Source organism: Cadophora gregata, assembly GCF_030347475.1.
Source record: "Cadophora gregata isolate MNR1 chromosome Unknown scaffold_17, whole genome shotgun sequence".
NCBI lineage: Eukaryota > Fungi > Ascomycota > Leotiomycetes > Helotiales > Ploettnerulaceae > Cadophora > Cadophora gregata.
In genome coordinates this window covers 247,256-264,574 of record NW_026695940.1, presented here as the reverse complement: position 1 = coordinate 264,574, position 17,319 = coordinate 247,256, and the positions used below count along the sequence as shown (strand labels likewise).

Genomic DNA, 17,319 nt, shown 5'->3' with positions numbered 1-17,319 from the left:
AGATTTGTTCAACATCCCAGGGACGTGAATTGAGGAATTCTCAATATTCAGCAAAATCCCAAGCTGCGTAGTATGCAGCACACCTAACCATCCTATCCCGCCCCCACAGCCCGCCCGCCCATCACCGCGGGCGGGCCATCCCCTATCAGCCGCAGCACCCTGAAAACCAATAGTCGCTCAACTCTGTACCACTGCCGCGAATGAGGCTGATGTGAAACCCATCGCAGCGGCGACCTCAGGTCAATCCGTCTCAACTCTTCCTTTCCCTCCATCTTTATAACCATCGCCGGCATCATCTCGACTTTCTCCCTCCCACTGAATATAATCTGCACGAAGAAATTGGACTTGCAATTAAGTTGAAGGAGCAGTAAGGAAGAGAAGAGATAAGATGGTATTGAAGCGCAACATTCGCGGCGGGGTGCCGTCCCCCTATCCACGGTTTTTGTTCCATGGACTGCGGTCTGCGCAGTTGTTGTCTTCGCTGGTAGTGAGTGGTATTATGGGGTATTTCATGTATCATCTGCGTATGTGGCACTGTTTCTGTTCTCTTGGGGGCATGGCTAACTCGGTCGTTGAATTGTAGGAGACGAGAACTTCGCTATTCCTTGGACGTTTATTCTCGTAAGTGCCTCTGGAGCCTTGCTAAATATTATACTGCATATGAAAATACAATGGAATAGTTGCTGATAAGTAATTCAACAGCTGCTAACCGTCTCCGTCGCAACCATCCTCGCTCTCCTCGTCACAATCATACTCTATAATTTCACCTACACCTCCCCACGATTCAACTGGTTACTGAACGGCGGAATATCTATACTCTGGGCTTTAGGCTTTGCGCTACTCAGCTGGTCAATAAGTACCTCGCATGTACTGTCCAAAGTATGCTCAAGGCAGGTATGGGGTGGAGACGCAGAAGCAAGTGTTTGTAGAGACTACAAGGCTCTGTGGGCAATGACTTTGTGCGGGACGTAAGTTGGGTTTATCGTCCCGTCTATCTCTGGCTTGATAATTAGAATGAAATGCTAATTCTGGTGTAAAACAGAGTCTCGACTCTCGCAGCACTAGCTCTCGATATCAAGACCGAATGGACGACAACTAGACGCGGCGTGTATGCTATCCCGGAGGATGATAAGGATGCGCAGAGGTTGAACGAATTGAAGAGTATGCGTGTGAAGAGCGAGGGGTACGAAGCGCCTGAAGAGCAGAGAGATGTTGCGCATGGGGTCGGGTTTGAGCAGGAAATGGATATTGGGTATCATAATCGGTATGGTGCTGAGGAAGAGGTCCAGAGGCGGAAGAAGTAGGAGTACTGTATGATTCGGAGATTGTATTGATGAGAGGTGTTCTTGTAGTCTAGTATTGGGCAGGCGCGGAGACGGTTGGAATCGGAAATGGAGATGGAGTTGGCAACTGGAGGTGTTTAGTTTCTTGGAAGGTATACCATGGTTCTTTCGAATCAGCTAATCAAATCAGACACATCTGATTGCTGTTGTTCATTTATTCAACTGACCTTCCATTTTCTTTCAAAAGTTGAGAAGACCGGCGGACACACCCCTCCACCTCCAAGCGGAGTCATATCCACTTCCCAAAATTCCAATCGTACCGCTTTCCAATCACAGACACGGACTTACTCCAGTCTCCTCGGGATATCAAACACATCCCTGCCATTATCGAATCTCAGAATCGAACGATTCCAACTCATCGCACATCCATCCCAAGCCTCCCAAAACGTGATATGGGGCCGCCCGCGCATCACATCGACCCAGAATTCCCCCACTTCCCTCCTGCCATGTGGACAAACGAGATCGCGGAATCTGCGCGCGCGATACAAAACACGTCTCATAGAAACCAGAAAACAGAAACACAAATAATAGACTTTCTAGAAACTTAGTCCCCGGAGTAAATGCCCGACATGGAAGACAATAGGTAATAGAGCCAAGAACAGCTTGTGACCTAGAAAAGGCTTGCCCACCCTGCCCGGACGAAGTCCGCTGTAACGTTTCTCCGTTTTCCAGCTCCTGCCATCATAATCTTCTTCAATAGTACCATGATACTGTACCCCCCGCCCCCTGGGAGAGAAAGTCTTGTCAGCTGCTCCATTAGGAAGGAAGGACGATTCTTGCCAAGTTCGATTCAGCAGCGGGTGAGAGAACCTGAGGAAATCCACTGCCGGCCCAGACTTGCAGAAAAAGATTGGGTTTCAGCCCCCAAAGCCAGGCCCCTCGATACAGAACAGTTCAGTACCACATAAGCCCTAGTCCAGGCCCCAGGGCAGAGGCAGTGGGAGTGGCAGTGGCGCTGGGATTTTCTCTGCCTGCAGGCTGCAGGATGGGATGGGATGGGTTCACGCGCTTAGAGAATGGGCAGACAGAGGTGCAGGACCAGAGGGTGCAGGTTGCATGCAGAGTGTTAACGCCGGAGGAGACAGACAGCCATCATGGGGACGTCGACAAAAAGGCGTTGTTACCTTAGGGGGGGTCAGCTTGGCTGCTCGAAAAGGTTGAGACGAGAAGACTCCGAGGTTCGACCGGTGGAGTGATTGATTCGAGAAAGGTAGGCTAGAGGGGGTCTCGAACGTTGATCAGGTTTCTCGAAGGATTCTCTGAGATGCTGTTATGTGGCACGGCTTTCGTTTGTTGCCAAGGTTGGAATCTTTAGGCTCTATTCTATGTTGGTAAATACTTTCCCTGGCGGCAAAGGAGATACCTTCTCCTGAGGAGCTGTTTGAATTGTTATTATCATTTGACTTAGCTTTTGGAGTCACGGCATCAATTCGAAATAACTGCATTTATGTATCTAATTTTCGACTTCAGTTGTGGAAGTTGTGGTTCATGCGACCCCCTCTACTCTTTGGCGCTAAGCGTCGCAATCGATGCCCGCCCATGGGGATAGGAGATACATGGCATGGGCCACGAATTGTACATCCGATGTAACTCGGCTTAGTGTTGCTATAATTGGATGGTAAGCAGTAGACCTAACACTCTCTTGAAGAAAGTTAAAGTTAATTGCCGACATTGAAAGCTTGGTATTCTCTAAACTGGAGATGAGTACAATCACTTGTGAGATTACACTCCAGACTGAATGTTTTGCACATCGAAGAGCTTGGTACGTCAGAACGATATGTCAAGATGGCAAATCCCATAAGCCTGGATCACTTTCAAATACCGGCACGATACCGGTAGACGGGACGAACCGACAGACAGGGCTCGATTCCTACCGTCGTTCAGTTACGAGCAACGGGAGTGTCTGATAGGATAGCAGTTCGAGATGCATGTGGCCCGCCCTTCTTCTTATCAACCCAATGTGCTACGAGTGCCGCGTCGAGAAAAACCAGCGAGTCAAAAGCCCGGAAGAAGTTCACAAGGGTTCAACATCTCGGCGGTTAGACACTTGGCTGCGGAAAAAAATGTTGCATTTATTTCTCACGGAGTTCATGGTGTTGATGCAAGTAAATCCGTATTTGGACGAACCGGGCTAGCCATGCGGGGATTTTTATGTCAAACTCTCAAGTGACGGACAGGCATGCTCTAGTTTAAGGCTTTTGTGGACAAGGAGGGGCATCCATGATAGTGTTTTTGACTATGAAAGGAGATATTACTTGATTCGGCGTAGGTCAACGACCGGGACATCCTCCGGCCGGTCTACACGGTCTACAGACGAGGGGAACTGCTACTCAACTGAGGGGAAGCAACCCCAAAACCGCCCTATGACAATCATGTTTGAATACAACTGGGCACTTCAAAGGGATGATCTTTTGGCGTTTTTGCTACCTATCATATCTGACAGATCGCCCCCTACAAGAAGATTCAATCGGTGGCTTGGCTCGAGCCTGGATAGTCGCTATGCGTGCAGCGGCCGACACACATATCAAACCTTAATTGGCTCTCTTTCAGGACACCGCACCAATTAAATCCGCAGGGAGAAGCGGCTACACGCGCTTGAGGATTGGTGGAACGGTCATGTTGGTGGAGGGGGCTTGTGGAGATATCGATGGTGATAAGGAGGAGGGGAGCTTGGTTTTGTCGCAAGCGCCGATGGCCCCCTTTCTGGTCCAATGATAGCCGAGACAACATCGCTAAGCTACCTAGATACACTTTTGTGCACGGCTAAGCCGGCCGCTGGTACCGGACTTCCTTCTGATAGATCAGCATTCCAGAGCGGTTTCACAGGTTCCCGTCTCATCGTGTGGGAAAACGGGAAAACAGCTTTTTGCCTTCAGAGATAGTCGTTCGAGAGCTGCATGGCTCAGTGTTCAGTCCTCGGGATGAGACCCACAACCATGGCACGGGGATGTGCTGGTCGGGGATCGGAGGGCAGCCGCTTCGGCCAAGCCCTGGATTTAAAACCTTTGGGGTCCGGAAGTTGTGTTTTGACCAGGCCCTAGACGAGTATAGTGTGGCTGTGTGGAGCATTCAAACTCATCACAGGAGACGAGAGGGAGCCCATTATTGGGCCATTTGCGCTCTCATCAATCGAGTCCCAGCGAGTCCCATGTGCTGTGCTGTGCAAAAAGCGCGTTAAGCCGCCTTCAATCGACGAAGCCGTGAGAAACTGGGTCCGGCCAACCGCATCCCTGACGAGCCTGGCGTAGTGGACGGGATTATTGCATGCAGCACCAGCATCAGGAAGGTGGAGAAGAAAGTCCTCCTGGTCGAGCCTTGTCCTTGTCCTTGTTCCACAGGGGCGAACCAACTTCGGCTATCTGCCGACACCTTCATGGCAGATACAACTGGTACCGTGGCCCTAAATTCGACTGCCATCCTCTAGTTCCTGCACACTCGCGGCGTTGATATTATGAGACGGAACCCCTCTTCCCCTTTGTCCTCACGTCAGCCATACCTGTGCTCACGATGAAGCCCAAACCTACGCATAGGTACAGGATTTGTGGAACTCCGTCAAGGTTGGGGTGTCTCACTTGCAAGTAAGTGGCTCAAGGGAGGGGCAAAAGACCTCAACTTCGAGAGCAAAATCTCAACTGATTGCAACTGTAGAATTCGGAGGGTCAAGTGTGGTGAGGAGAAGCCCTTTTGCAAACGATGTACCTCTACGGGGAGGAAATGCGATGGATATGCTGCCCAGACTGGTCCCAAAGATGCACCACCGAAACCAGCTGCACCCACCAGGACCCTCTCTGGCACTGAGGATCCCATGGAACAGAAGCTGCTGTATTTCTTCAGTACATATACCGCGCCCAGCTTGTCCGGTTTCTTCTCGAGCGATTTTTGGGAACGCAGGGTGGTACTGAGTAGTCATGGAGAGCCTTCAATCCGACACGCCGTTATTGCAATTGCAGCAATGCACCAGGAATTCAACGAGAGGCGGAGGTACGACGGAATGGAAGACACATCTAATCTTCAAGCATTTGCTTTTCGGCAATATACAAAGGCGATCAGTAGTCTCCACCACTTAATGACTACTCGTATGCCTCCACTGGATCTAACATTAACATCGTGTATTTTGTTCGCTTCCATTGATTGTCTGCTCGGAAACCAGTAAGTTTAAATATCTCTACCTGTCAGCGAAGCATTTGATAGCATAACTCCATCGTTGAAGATTTTCCTTGCTGTGATTTGCGTAATTCCACTCAAACATGCTGACAATGTCTTCAGTGCTTCAGCAATAATACACCTAAAGGCTGGGTTGAGGATCTTAGCAGACATCAAATCACACAAAACGCAACGAGGCGTGCACGCCGAAGAATGGGAGCGAGAATTCGCTCCTCCACTCCTAGCCCTCGGGGTGCAAACAGCCACATTTATAAATCCAGCTCTACAGAAAGAGCGCACATCTCTCTGGATAGCTCTGAAACGAGCCGGAAATCTTCCAATACCTACAACCTTCTACTCTCTCGACACAGCGCGACATGCCATAGATACCATATCAGCGACCGTTATGGCCGACCGCACCTCGACCGAAGTAAGTCCTAGCCTACTCGAGCACAAACCTCCAGATCCTCTCGTGCAAGGCAGACTTCACAACGCTGCTCTCGATTCCTGGACGCAAGCGATGGATAAATTCACATCGACCTTCGCCGTCGGCGAACCGCCACTAGGCAAGACGAGATGCGGCGCGTCACTCCTGAAAGTACATTCTCTGGTGGTTTCTATTGTGATTGGCAAACCAGAGGAGGCGGAAGCCAAGTTCGACCACCTCATAACACTCTGTGACCTCCTCGACTCAGCAAGAGTCAACTCTGGTGCGGGGCTCACATTCTCCACCGACCAGCGAGTCATCGCACCTTTATTTTTCACCGCATTACGAGCTCCCAACCCGGTAACGAAACGACGGGCCATCGAGCTTCTATCACGAACCCCAGCACGAGAAGGCATGTGGGATGCCGAGGACGCGATCCGTGTCGCGGAGGGTTCTCACAGCGACATTCAAAACATAGGTGGATTTGTTCTGAACGCGATACTGCCGGATGTGATTCCGCAAAGCGAGATCAAGATCTGGAATGATATTGCGTCGCGCTTGAAGAGCCGTATGACATGGCCGTTTGGGGAGAGCGATCCTGGTCAGAGTCCTTCGTCGATATCTTCTATCACTTCGCCGACGCAGAGCGAAGCTGTTTATACCCCTACTCAGTCGCAGCAGGATTTCACGTCTCCTGCGCCGCCTGGGATGCAGAATTATTAGGACCGCCTTGCCTTTTGCTGAGGGGTTTGTACATGTACGTAAACGTAATTAATGATAGCCAAAAGATACCAATTCATGCTCCTCATGTCAAGAACAATCTCGCATAATCCGTATTCTGCTATTTTGCTGTTCCAAATCTTTAATCCGATATCTTGAACAAACATCATACCCTCCCACCATAGCACCATAGCACCCTCACTTTCGCAACAACGCCTCGCCACCTATCCAAAGCAGTCCAGGTACCAAGACACCTACCTACACCAAAACCCAACTCCAGAGCTCGCTCTCCCATCAAATCAGCATCTCCCATTTTTCACAAATTCGATATTCAAAGATAGAAGCTACGGGGAGACCGAAACCCCACCACACTTCTAGTCCCTTGATCTGCTTGCTGTCCTGGGCTCCCACAGAATTGGATTAACTAGCCGATAAGATCAAGTCAGATCGATCAACCAGCCCGTTATTTGCCCGCTTCAGCAACGCGCGCGCTGATCCCCTTACAAGCTAAGCTAAGGTAGATTTACCTAAACAGTCGAGAGAGTGTGTTAGAATTGGCGAGTTTGTGATTATTATTATAGCCAATGGAGGTTTTGTTTGTACTAAAGCTTTGAGTTAAGAAAATTAGGTTAAGTTTATGCTTGCTTCTGTACAGTACAGTAACATTAAATTTACCTTCATTATTGACAGTAGAGTTGAACTCGGACCACCAGCACCAGCACCACTACAACCCAGCTCAACGATCCAATCCCCCGCACCACGCCACTAGTGCCCGGGTCAGGCACTGAACTGTGCCGCATCAAGCTCCAGCGCGAGACTCTAAATCAGCCCTGGGCAGACACTAAGTAGTATTTGGGTTAAGCACTGGAGCATTGACAGTGGGTTTTAGTGGGAAGTTTATTGGGTAGGGAGGTAAGGGTAGGGATTATTGGATTGAGTTTACGTTTACAGAGGTGGACGGGGTGGAATTGGCTTTGGAACTTTGGACAGTAGGACAGGTCCTTGAAATAGAATGTTATGCTATTGGTAGCTGGACGGTGGCGAGCTAAGATAGCATAAGATTTGAGATTGGGGGATGGGGATGGGGATTTGGCGCGTTGCGAGTTTTGAGGAGTTGAAGATGTCGAGTTATTTTTCAATTTGGATTTGAGTGCCGCAGAGTCGGGTGCCATGGGGTTAAGATGAAGTGCTAAGAAGGGGGCTTTTGCAAATCGGTACATGCAAATTGCTTTGAGCAATGTCCCCCGACTCTCTGAGATTTGGGGTTGATGTACTGTGATCTCCGCTGTGTTGACTGGGGCGAGTGAAGTCACAATCAATTCCTCTAGAAAACTTCAAGTAACAATGCCCTGAAAGCACAAGCCCCTCAAGTCAAAGACAGCAAGAACTCGACCGAGTAACTCACCAACTCTCAACACTCACTAAAACGTCATCTCGACCGGTCTCAGAGACAGTTTCCACCTAAATGGGTTTCGTAACATCTCGTCACGCTGGCTTCCGCGCAAGGAAATCCAGGTCATGAACGTATGACAGCCTCAGATTGCAAGCTCGCCAGGCCATTTTCCTCCGAACTATCAGAGACGACCATAGCAGATAACCTAGACCAAGAGAAGAGTACGAATCGTATATGGAGAAATGTAGCCCAGGAAAGCCGCCCTTTCTGCCTCGATTCCTACGTTCGACATCGAGATCTTCTCGCTCCTCTGCCGACTGGTAATGGAAGTAGGTGTTGGATTACCAGATCAGAGGCTGATCTCCCTACTCGGTACCTGGCCTGTTGCTCATTTGTTTATTGCATTCCTCGCTCATTTAGGGGCGGTTTCAAGAATCGAAGTGATGCCCATAGAACTTTTCTGGGATGGAAGGAAGGACGGGTGGAAAGATATTTTGGAAGAATGATATCTATCCGTTGACCAACATCGACGTGATGATGGTTTTGGGGGTTTCAGATACTTACTGCACCTGTTTGTTTGGAGGCATAGTATGTTTAGGAAACAATTGGTGCTGGGCGAGATGAGATACTGCTAAGATGACGGCAAGTTGGCCTCGTCGCGACAGATAATGTCGACCAATCGGTTCTGCATCCGAATACGTCGAGAGGAAGGAAGGAATAAACGTGCTCTCAATCCTTCGTTGGTCGTCGTAGGCGAGAAAGTGACCGTCTACCCTGCCACTCAGCCGCATTTCTCTTCCTCGCAAACGTTGCGTGCAGCGTCAGATCCTCCAGGAATTATGTCCAGCGACATCATGAGTTTTGAGCTGAGATCTTCTCGTATTGCAATTACAATTAGGAATCAATACTTGATAATTGAAGGAGGATTCGTTGGATTTCCGAGAGGATGTGCTGGATTGTACATTGTACTCTTGTCCTGGAATAGCCAACAAATTTCGACTTTGTACGTTACAATTCAATCAGGTACATTGACGTGAAAGTTCACGTTCCAATCAACACAACCCCCTTTTCTTACCGAGGCGGCATCTGAAACATCAAGTTCGGGGCAACTCTATTTAACCATATGAAACACAATACATATGCTGTAAAGTCCCATTACTTTGATACAAGAATCGCATTCAAACGCCTTTACATATAATTCGATAACGGCAATCTCTTAATGCTTCGTGAGTGAGAGCGCTGATCGTCAATATCCCACCCATGATTTCCATACATACAATTCGCTCGGCACTTGTGAACTCAAATGAACGGAACGGAACGTCGCACAATGATCAAAAAATAGAGTTCCAGATTGCCGTAAGCATTGACCTACTCTAAACCAAAAGCTGGGTTCCAAAGTTTCTAGATTGCGGTTAAAACTGCATGCACGTGATAGACACGGCCGTGAACTCAGTCCTCCCGTTAGGAAATGCTTCCATCCTCGACAACATCTTTGCCACACATCCTCCAGAATAGCCAGCTCAAGCATGAGTAACATGCACACGGATTGAATTACGAAGATTTCAACAATAGCCCAGCCTACATACACGTTATGAGAAATATTCTGGATAGAGTGCTCACTCTTCGGTGGCTCGTGACAGCTTACTGGTTCCTGGCGACGAGCTCGCTCAATCCCTATCTGATCGCGCCAACACCTTCTCATCCGCCACACCACCAACTTCCCAGCATCTCACATCAAGATTCCATTTAGGCACAGTCCGAGCCCAGGCCCAAGCCCAAAATACAACCTAGAATAAGCATATGATTCGCCTTACGGGCTGCATTGTTGGTCCTCCTCCAACAAAATAAGGATGCAACGCTCAGCCCTGAGAGGCTCGGCTAAACCCCTCACTTACAAATTGACACTCACTCAATTGAGCCCCTGAGAAGAGAAGCAGTCTGGCAGCGCAGCGGCGCCAACAAACACAGGCTCCTGGCGTGGTGGCGCGAAAATGTCAAGATCCCTGAGAACCCTGGAATCCAGATCCTACCCGCTGTCGTGGGACTGGCCAGGCTCCGTTTGGCTCATAATCCGCCTCATTTCAAAACGTCGTGCATCTCACCAATGAGAGCCGCGGCCCTTCTGAATGTGACCTTCGCACCGAGGTACCCACAACTCTTCTTGACTTTGTTCATCTCATCTTCTGCTTCGATTGCGTTTCTGGGTCTGGGCGCTCTGACTCCTGCGCTTGTTTTTTTGTTTCGTTTCGCTCTCTTGGTGCCATACAAGCGGTGCGCTCTACCACCATTCCTCCACTCTTATTCGCGCCCTTGGTACTTTGTTCGCTCCCTTGTGGGGAAGAACGAAACAACTTAAAATAGGGGGTAGTGACAGAGGGGCTGTAGTTTGCTCTACTCACTCTTATCCCACTCATACGGCCAATACAGTATTTGCGCCGTGGTACCGCACGATTCGGCTGGTATCTCCCATGCGAGTCAAAAATTGGCATGAAGGATGCAAGGCATTCTTTTCCTTGCATAGATGCATCAACACTTCAGTGCAAAGTGCCCAGGTGGCATAGGCTTGGAGGAACCATCTATGCCATGTGAAATCTATTAACGTTCATCTCGGCATGATATTGAACATGGGGTGAGTGATATGTGGGAGCTGTCAACTTCGTGTTTGGAACTCCTTTAGCCGCGCCTCTGGCTCTGTGCATGTGCCTGCCCCTGAAAATTGCCGACGTGGGCGAATCGACTTTGTATATATGGTTTTGTTTCGCGCTCGAAACACGAACCCCCTTTTCTTAGTACATACAGACTACTACGAGTACTTGCTTTCATACTTATATATCTCCTTGCCCGCCCGAGTTTTCATCTTTTCTTTGCTCGGAGCTGTAATCTGGTTAATTCGCTACCACCACATTCCTTTACTCGCTTTTGACTTATTCGCTTGCTCGTCCTCGCTTACCCTGTTATAATTTCTCAACACATCAACACACCAATACACCCCAACTTCTATCCAAGCTCAACTCACACAAAATGCACACCATCTCAACCCTCCTCTCCGGCCTCGCCATTCTCAGCACCACCCTCGCCATAACCGCCGAAACCAACACCGGCTTCCGCATAACCTGGTCCGACGACTTCAGCGGCACCACCCTCGACCCCGCCAAATGGGACACCTTCACCGGCACCCCCTCCAACAACGAACAACAAACCTACACCGAAACCGGCAACTGCGCTATCACACCAGACAAAACCCTCCTCATCACCCCTGAGAACAACAACGGCAAATGGACATCCTGCCGCATCGAATCCGTGCCCAACTTCCAAGCCAAACCAGGCGGCCAGATGATCGTCCAAGCCAGACTTAAGCTCGGCGATGCAGGAGCCAAATTGCAGGGTATCTGGCCTGCATTCTGGTCCCTCGGTGAAGCTGTCAGGAACGGCGTCGATTGGCCAGGCTGCGGCGAAATCGACACCATGGAGAATGTCAACGGTGATGTCCTCGGACACGGAACCATCCACTGCGGAGCAGCGTGTAACGATCCCACTGGTCTCGGGTCAGGCACGACGTTTGACTACGGGACTTTCCACACGTGGGCTCATGCTATTGATTTGCGGAGCGGGGATTGGCAGGAGCAGAGTATTACGTGGTATATGGATGGACAGCCCTTTAAGGTGCTGCATGGGAAGGATGTGGGCGATGAGGCGGCTTGGAAGTCGGTTGCGCAGAAGGGGATGTTTTTGACGTTGAATGTTGCGGTGGGTGGGAATTGGCCGGGGAATGTGGCTGCTGATACGGCGAGTGGGAAGGCCGCGGGGATGGAGGTTCAGTATGTGGCTGTTTATGAGTCGGAGTGAGGAGATTATAGGAAATTGGCTTCATTTGGTCTTCTAGGGTGGAGTTTGGGAGTTTGAGATTACAAGTTACGGAGTACTTTGATGGGTTTCATGGTGGGGTTTGGGTCCTGGCGTTTGGTGCTTAGTGCTGTTAGAGGGAACGACATATACCAGGCGTTGGATGAGATTTAGAGGTACATATCTGGCTTATAATTTTGCATATACTTCTGGAAGTATACACGAATGTACATTTCATTGTTCATCAGTATCTATGGCTCAAGAAGTGAACTCTGTTAGGGACCCATAATTTGCATATGTCCACTAAAGAGCTCAACAAGCATGTAAACATTGAAGCTGCTGTTCCAGCCAATTCCTGAATCAAAACAAGTGAAAGTAACCACCTATATCTCTCACACAATATCCACTCTCTGGCTGCAATCCCAAATCCATGACGCCCAACTGCCGAAGAAATTCAGACCATAGAGCCAGCCCATCCATTTCCATCTCAAGCAACCTCGCCTAACTTCGTAAATCCACTCTCCTCAAAACACCCCACCAAAAACAGCAACAAACATCCGCCACCCTTAACCTCGATTTCTGCAACAAAACGAAGGTCAGATATCAACAGTCAGCACATCCAACACAAGCTTCCGAAATTTTCTGAGCAGTTGAAAGCTCAAGTTGACTCGTTTACATCCTCTACCCCATATCGGTGGCAATGGTGTTGTCCTAGGTATGCTATTTTGTTGGTGGGGTTCCCAAGCCAGGGGGGTTCAGGGGTGCAACAACCCCGCCAACAGCCAGAAGCGACATCGAGACCTGGGATCCAATAACAATATGTGCTGACCACCGAGCATGCAATGTAAGACGGCAACGGCTTTCTGCAGTAGTACTTTCTGTATCCCCATGCTCCTTATCGTATGGATGAAAATATATGGTAGGGGACGAGAAATTGCAGTAGTCACGCTGATATTCCAGTCACTTTTCCAGTACAATCTATTCATCACCGATTCGACTCCCTCAACATCAGCATTTCCATCTCATCAGCCTCATGTTCTTCCAGCATCTGCCTCGCCCGACTCTGTCCAGTGACATGCACCTTCAACCCCTTGTCAAAATTCCTCATACACTTGATTGCCATCCCGATCGTCGCAACTTCAAGGATGAGCGTAGGGGCGACGAAGAAACTGAGCTGTTTTCGGGCGGGTAGGAAATCGTCTGCGCGGCTTGGAAGGTACATGAGGACAGTCATGTATATGAACCACGCGAAGATTCCTGTGTGCATGGCCTAGTTTTGTGAGCTGGTGTCAGCTGATTTCGCTGTATGGTGCACTGGGATGCAATTGTAGCGTTCTTGGGGAAGGATGGTGGCGTTGAGAGACTCACCAGGACAATAAGCATGCCGGTTTTGCTTTCGTGTCTCATGCATGATGCGGATGCGATTAGAGTGATACATATCACTGGAAGACTCGAGAAGGTAAGGATGTAAAGGACATCCATGATTGTTGTTGACATGGTTATGAATTGGCACATGAGTCCTAAGAAGAAGAACAAGTCAAACTTGAGCAAGCAGATGTAAATCTATACATATGTCAGTAGGCTGAACATGTATGGCTGTCAGTCTCAGCGAGTTATGCATACCTTGAAGTCCAAGTATCTATTCTGCATATCCAGATCTGCGTTTAATTGTTTGTAAATCGTCCATTGGAATTCTCCGTAAAGCTTCACACTGATGCAACAAATAGCTACCAGGTAAAGCCCAGTGATTAAGATAATGGTTATCAAGGATGGCTTGAGAATGGACCAAGCGGACCTGCCCACCCATCCTTCGACCTCTAGCGCCTCGACTGCTCTGTCAACCTGATTGTATTGCAGCCCAGCGTACACACAAAGACAGGCAGCATAGAAACAGAGACCGAGCAGTTGCATTGTGTTCTTCTGCGCCAAAGTATCGTAGACCAGGAGTGCCTGATAGGTCAGAGCGATAATGAACAGAATCGCAAATGACGGAAGTGCGTTGGCCGAAGGCTCGAAGCCCGAGCCTCCTTTCAGAGTGCCCACGAACATGATGAACGCTGTACTGTGAAACGTTATCGTCTGAAGCCTGATATTGGTCGATTTGATAGTCAATACATCATACGTACACTTCAAGCGCAAGCACGGCGCCGAGCTCTACTGTTGATACGGCGACAAAGCACCATGCCCATGTTGTGGTTGGGCGATATAGCATTGGGCTTAATATTTTGCTATTTGAATTTCGAGTCTTGAACTCATGAGCTCGAATTTTCGTGAACAGATATATAATGAAGCTGCAAACGATAGTGAGCTGAAATGAGAGGCGAGTGATTTAGCCACGCTGCGGCAGATTTCCCTGACCCTTGTTCACACGGTGGCTGAGGAAGGGCTGAGTGCGTGCAGGGCCAGCCGCGCCTACCTTCTCATCTATTCGAACCGACTCAGTAAATGCAAACAGAACATTGATAAAAATGATATTCCTCGACTCATCATTTCAAGCTTATTCAGTGAGAACCGTCAACTCCTGCTCGGGCTCCTCAACATGGACAATAAGCAGGGCTGGACGTCCGGCCCTCAAGTCCGAGGCACCTTTGACATCCTCTGGACCTGCATTTCTACTCTAGCGCTCTGTGTCTGGACAGCCGTCCATCCAAATATATCATGTGTATCTAGCGGCCGCCGTGCCTTCATGGTCCGTCTAGGAATGATGGCCGTTGCGGTCGTCCTGCCTGAAATCATCATATCTGCAGCTTGGAGACAACTCAAATCGGCGCAGTGGCTACGCGCCGAGATAAACGCATTACATATGCAGACTCAAAAGAAACGTCAGAATGCGGAAGGCGGGAGCCTAAGCAATGGTGTTCTTAGTGAGAATGAATTACTTCGCGATCCGTTGCTGCCACCTTTGGACTTCGGAAATGGCAATACCACCACTCAACGTGTACCAGATAGTCCGCAGCCGAATACAAATGCAAATAATGATGCGTTAGAGACTGCCTCCACAAACGATAGAACAGATCCAATACAGCTGCTCGAATGGACATCAGAGCAAGCCTTCTTCGCCGTCATGGGCGGCTTCGCCATCGAACTCGACTCCACCAACCCATCCTCCTTACAAACCAATACCCCCAACCCAGAAAAACACCTCCTCAGCACCGAAGGTATTCTCCAGCTCGCAAAGCTAGGCCTTCTACCCAACATCTCCACCTCCGAGATCGAAGAACGTAGCAAAGCAGACCTCATCGCCAAGCTGCTCGTCCTCTTACAAATCACCTGGTTCGCACTCCAAGTCATCGGCCGCCTCGCTGGGCACCTCCCCCTCACGCTCCTCGAAACACACACAGCCGTGCACGTGGCATGTACAATCCTCATCTACCTGCTGTGGCTGAAGAAGCCGTACGACGTGCAGTCGTCCGTTGTACTGAGTCACCCCGACGTCAAGGACATGGCGGCCCTGTTCAGATTCTCGAGACTTCTGAAGGAGAATCATGCGAGGGCTGTGGAGAGGTTCCAGACTGCGAGAGTCGCGTATTGGAGGGATCGTGTGGTGCGAGCAAGTAATAATCTGCTCGATTATGATCCCCCGCCTATGCCGCCTGTTAGAGAGCCGTTGACGGCAGCAGTGGCTCGCTATTGTGGACTTCTCCCAGACCAGCTCCCTCCATCAATGGTGCCAAGCTCCAGCTCCAGCTCCAAATCCAAAGAACAACTGCTTACCAGTCTTGCTCCACAAGCGCAAAAAGCGATCAACATGGTCCGAATTAAGGAAGGCCTCTCTAAGCGAGATGTTGACTCCCAGAACTGGGACTTGCTGCGCGAGAATTCAGAAAACTTCGCTATCAGAGAAGTATGGGGCAGTTGGAGCACCGACATAGGACACGACATGTCCATTGAGAAAAGCCTCCATTTCCTCTTCAACCTGCTCTACGGCGGCGGCCACCTCGCAGCCTGGGCGTCCTCCTCCTTCCCCACGCCCGTCGAGCAGTGGATATGGCGAGTATCCGCCATCGTGCTCACCCTGATGCCGTTATGGGGATTGATGTGGGTTGGGTGGTGGAAAGCAGTGAGAACGAAATGGAAGATTTTCTATCCGGTTCGAAACGGGGATTTGGATATTGTGGTTGCGCCGTTCTTTTTCTTGCTTATGTTGGTGTATGCTGTGGGGAGGAGCTTCCTGCTTGTTGAGTCGTTAATTAGCCTTAGGATGTTGCCGAAGGAGGCGTTCAAGACGGTGGAGTGGTCGGAGTATCTGCCGCATATTTCATGATATTATAATCGTACGTTAGATATCTTGCAATCAAACGCTGCCGGGCTTGCTCGATCTTCTTTCATGAATAATACCCTTTCCGTTGGACAACATCTTAAACAATATCAGTATACTCTCGTCATTCAACCCGTTATCCGACGGACCGACAATAGGACTACATCCGTTAAATCTTCTATTCTTGGCAGGGGAAAGGCCCATTGTCAGTCCAATGATTGAAGGAGATGCTAGTCTCTGAAGCCTGAGCGTTGAAATGCAGCATCCCGTCAGATTTGAAAGAGCTGAATACCATTAGATGATCTGTATCTGTGGTATTAGACCTAAGGGCTTAATAGGCAGTTAACTCTCTCTACTTTCGAGGGCTCAGATAGACGAGTGCCGCAGACTTTCACAGGGGAACCGAATATCAAACGCATAACTTACCTTAAGGTAGCGACTAACCTAAGTAGGTAGGTACATCTCAATCCAACTCGCTACCTATCGACCTACTATTGCTACGCCACCTCCACAACGCCATGATTGGTCGTCTGTTGGTGTTGTGTTTATGTCAAGAATCTTTCGACAATCTTGCCTTATAGGAAATTGAATTCTAGGTAGGATGCAGTGCTCAGTAACACCTTGGTTCCATTTCCAGTCCTTTCGTCTCCACGTGATCGAAGACAGAAGTGACGAGACTAAGACCTCCCTTTGGAGCAGAGAAGATAGAACGTATCTTCGGGATATCTCAATAGATCACGTTTCTCATCGTTAGCACGAGCCAGAAGTTCTGAAGTCTGAAGTCTGAAGTCTGAAGTCTGAAGTCTGAAGTCTGAAGTCTGAAGTCTGAAGTCTGAAGTCTGAAGTCTGAAGTCTGAAGTCTGAAGTCTGAAGTCTGAAGTCTGACGTCTCGTACCAAGTACCAAGCTCCGTGCTTGCCGGCGCACGCCAACCCACCCCCTCCACACCGAGATACCTCCAATGATTTGAGCAGCCGCTGGAGAGAACCGACTTGGCAGGCGTAGGGAAGGGGCTGAACTGCTGAGAGAAGCTTTCAGGCAGTGGTGGGAATGCCGTGTGCCATGCTATGACATAAGGTAGGTTGTATCGGTGGGTACAAGACTGCGGTAGAACTGTCCGAAGATCCCTATGTAAATTTACCAGGCGAGGGGTAGGAGTGGAGGGTGGTTGTAACATGTGCTAGCCCTGCTAT

At 49.4% G+C, this 17,319-nt stretch overlaps 6 protein-coding genes across 6 annotated transcripts; 4 read left to right on the top strand and 2 right to left on the bottom strand.

Moving 5' to 3' along the window:
• Positions 1–388: 388 nt before the first annotated feature.
• Positions 389–1,304, top strand: ONS95_005921 (uncharacterized protein; the record flags this gene model as incomplete). Its single annotated transcript, XM_058499355.1, has 4 exons — positions 389–524; positions 584–621; positions 703–968; positions 1,043–1,304. 4 exons carry the CDS (start codon positions 389–391, stop codon positions 1,302–1,304), a joined length of 702 nt encoding a protein of 233 aa, XP_058350399.1.
• A 2,755-nt stretch (positions 1,305–4,059) lies between these two features.
• ONS95_005920 (uncharacterized protein) lies at positions 4,060–6,722 on the top strand. Its single transcript, XM_058499354.1, has 3 exons — positions 4,060–4,921; positions 4,992–5,492; positions 5,610–6,722. The coding sequence occupies exons 1-3, from the start codon at positions 4,851–4,853 to the stop codon at positions 6,634–6,636; spliced, it is 1,599 nt and encodes a 532-aa protein (XP_058350398.1). The 5' UTR covers positions 4,060–4,850; the 3' UTR covers positions 6,637–6,722.
• A 617-nt stretch (positions 6,723–7,339) lies between these two features.
• Positions 7,340–8,004, bottom strand: ONS95_005919 (uncharacterized protein). The gene has a single exon (XM_058499353.1). The coding sequence runs from the start codon at positions 7,851–7,853 to the stop codon at positions 7,491–7,493; it is 363 nt and encodes a 120-aa protein (XP_058350397.1). The 5' UTR covers positions 7,854–8,004; the 3' UTR covers positions 7,340–7,490.
• A 3,043-nt stretch (positions 8,005–11,047) lies between these two features.
• On the top strand, positions 11,048–11,872 carry ONS95_005918 (uncharacterized protein; the record flags this gene model as incomplete). Its single annotated transcript, XM_058499352.1, has 1 exon — positions 11,048–11,872. The coding sequence occupies one exon, from the start codon at positions 11,048–11,050 to the stop codon at positions 11,870–11,872; it is 825 nt and encodes a 274-aa protein (XP_058350396.1).
• A 982-nt stretch (positions 11,873–12,854) lies between these two features.
• Positions 12,855–13,989, bottom strand: ONS95_005917 (uncharacterized protein; the record flags this gene model as incomplete). Its single annotated transcript, XM_058499351.1, has 4 exons — positions 12,855–13,139; positions 13,238–13,432; positions 13,493–13,931; positions 13,985–13,989. 4 exons carry the CDS (start codon positions 13,987–13,989, stop codon positions 12,855–12,857), a joined length of 924 nt encoding a protein of 307 aa, XP_058350395.1.
• A 419-nt stretch (positions 13,990–14,408) lies between these two features.
• Positions 14,409–16,133, top strand: ONS95_005916 (uncharacterized protein; the record flags this gene model as incomplete). The annotated part of the gene is made up of 1 exon (XM_058499350.1): positions 14,409–16,133. One exon carries the CDS (start codon positions 14,409–14,411, stop codon positions 16,131–16,133), a length of 1,725 nt encoding a protein of 574 aa, XP_058350394.1.
• Positions 16,134–17,319: the final 1,186 nt, after the last annotated feature.

Coding starts and splice junctions, on each gene's coding strand:
- ONS95_005920 (XM_058499354.1), top strand. CDS start 4,851: ATGAAGCCCAAACCTACGCATAGGTACAGGATTTGTGGAACTCCGTCA. Junction 4,922..4,991: donor TTGGGGTGTCTCACTTGCAA/GTAAGTGGCTCA, acceptor TTGCAACTGTAG/AATTCGGAGGGTCAAGTGTG. Junction 5,493..5,609: donor GATTGTCTGCTCGGAAACCA/GTAAGTTTAAAT, acceptor CAATGTCTTCAG/TGCTTCAGCAATAATACACC.
- ONS95_005919 (XM_058499353.1), bottom strand. CDS start 7,853: ATGTACCGATTTGCAAAAGCCCCCTTCTTAGCACTTCATCTTAACCCC.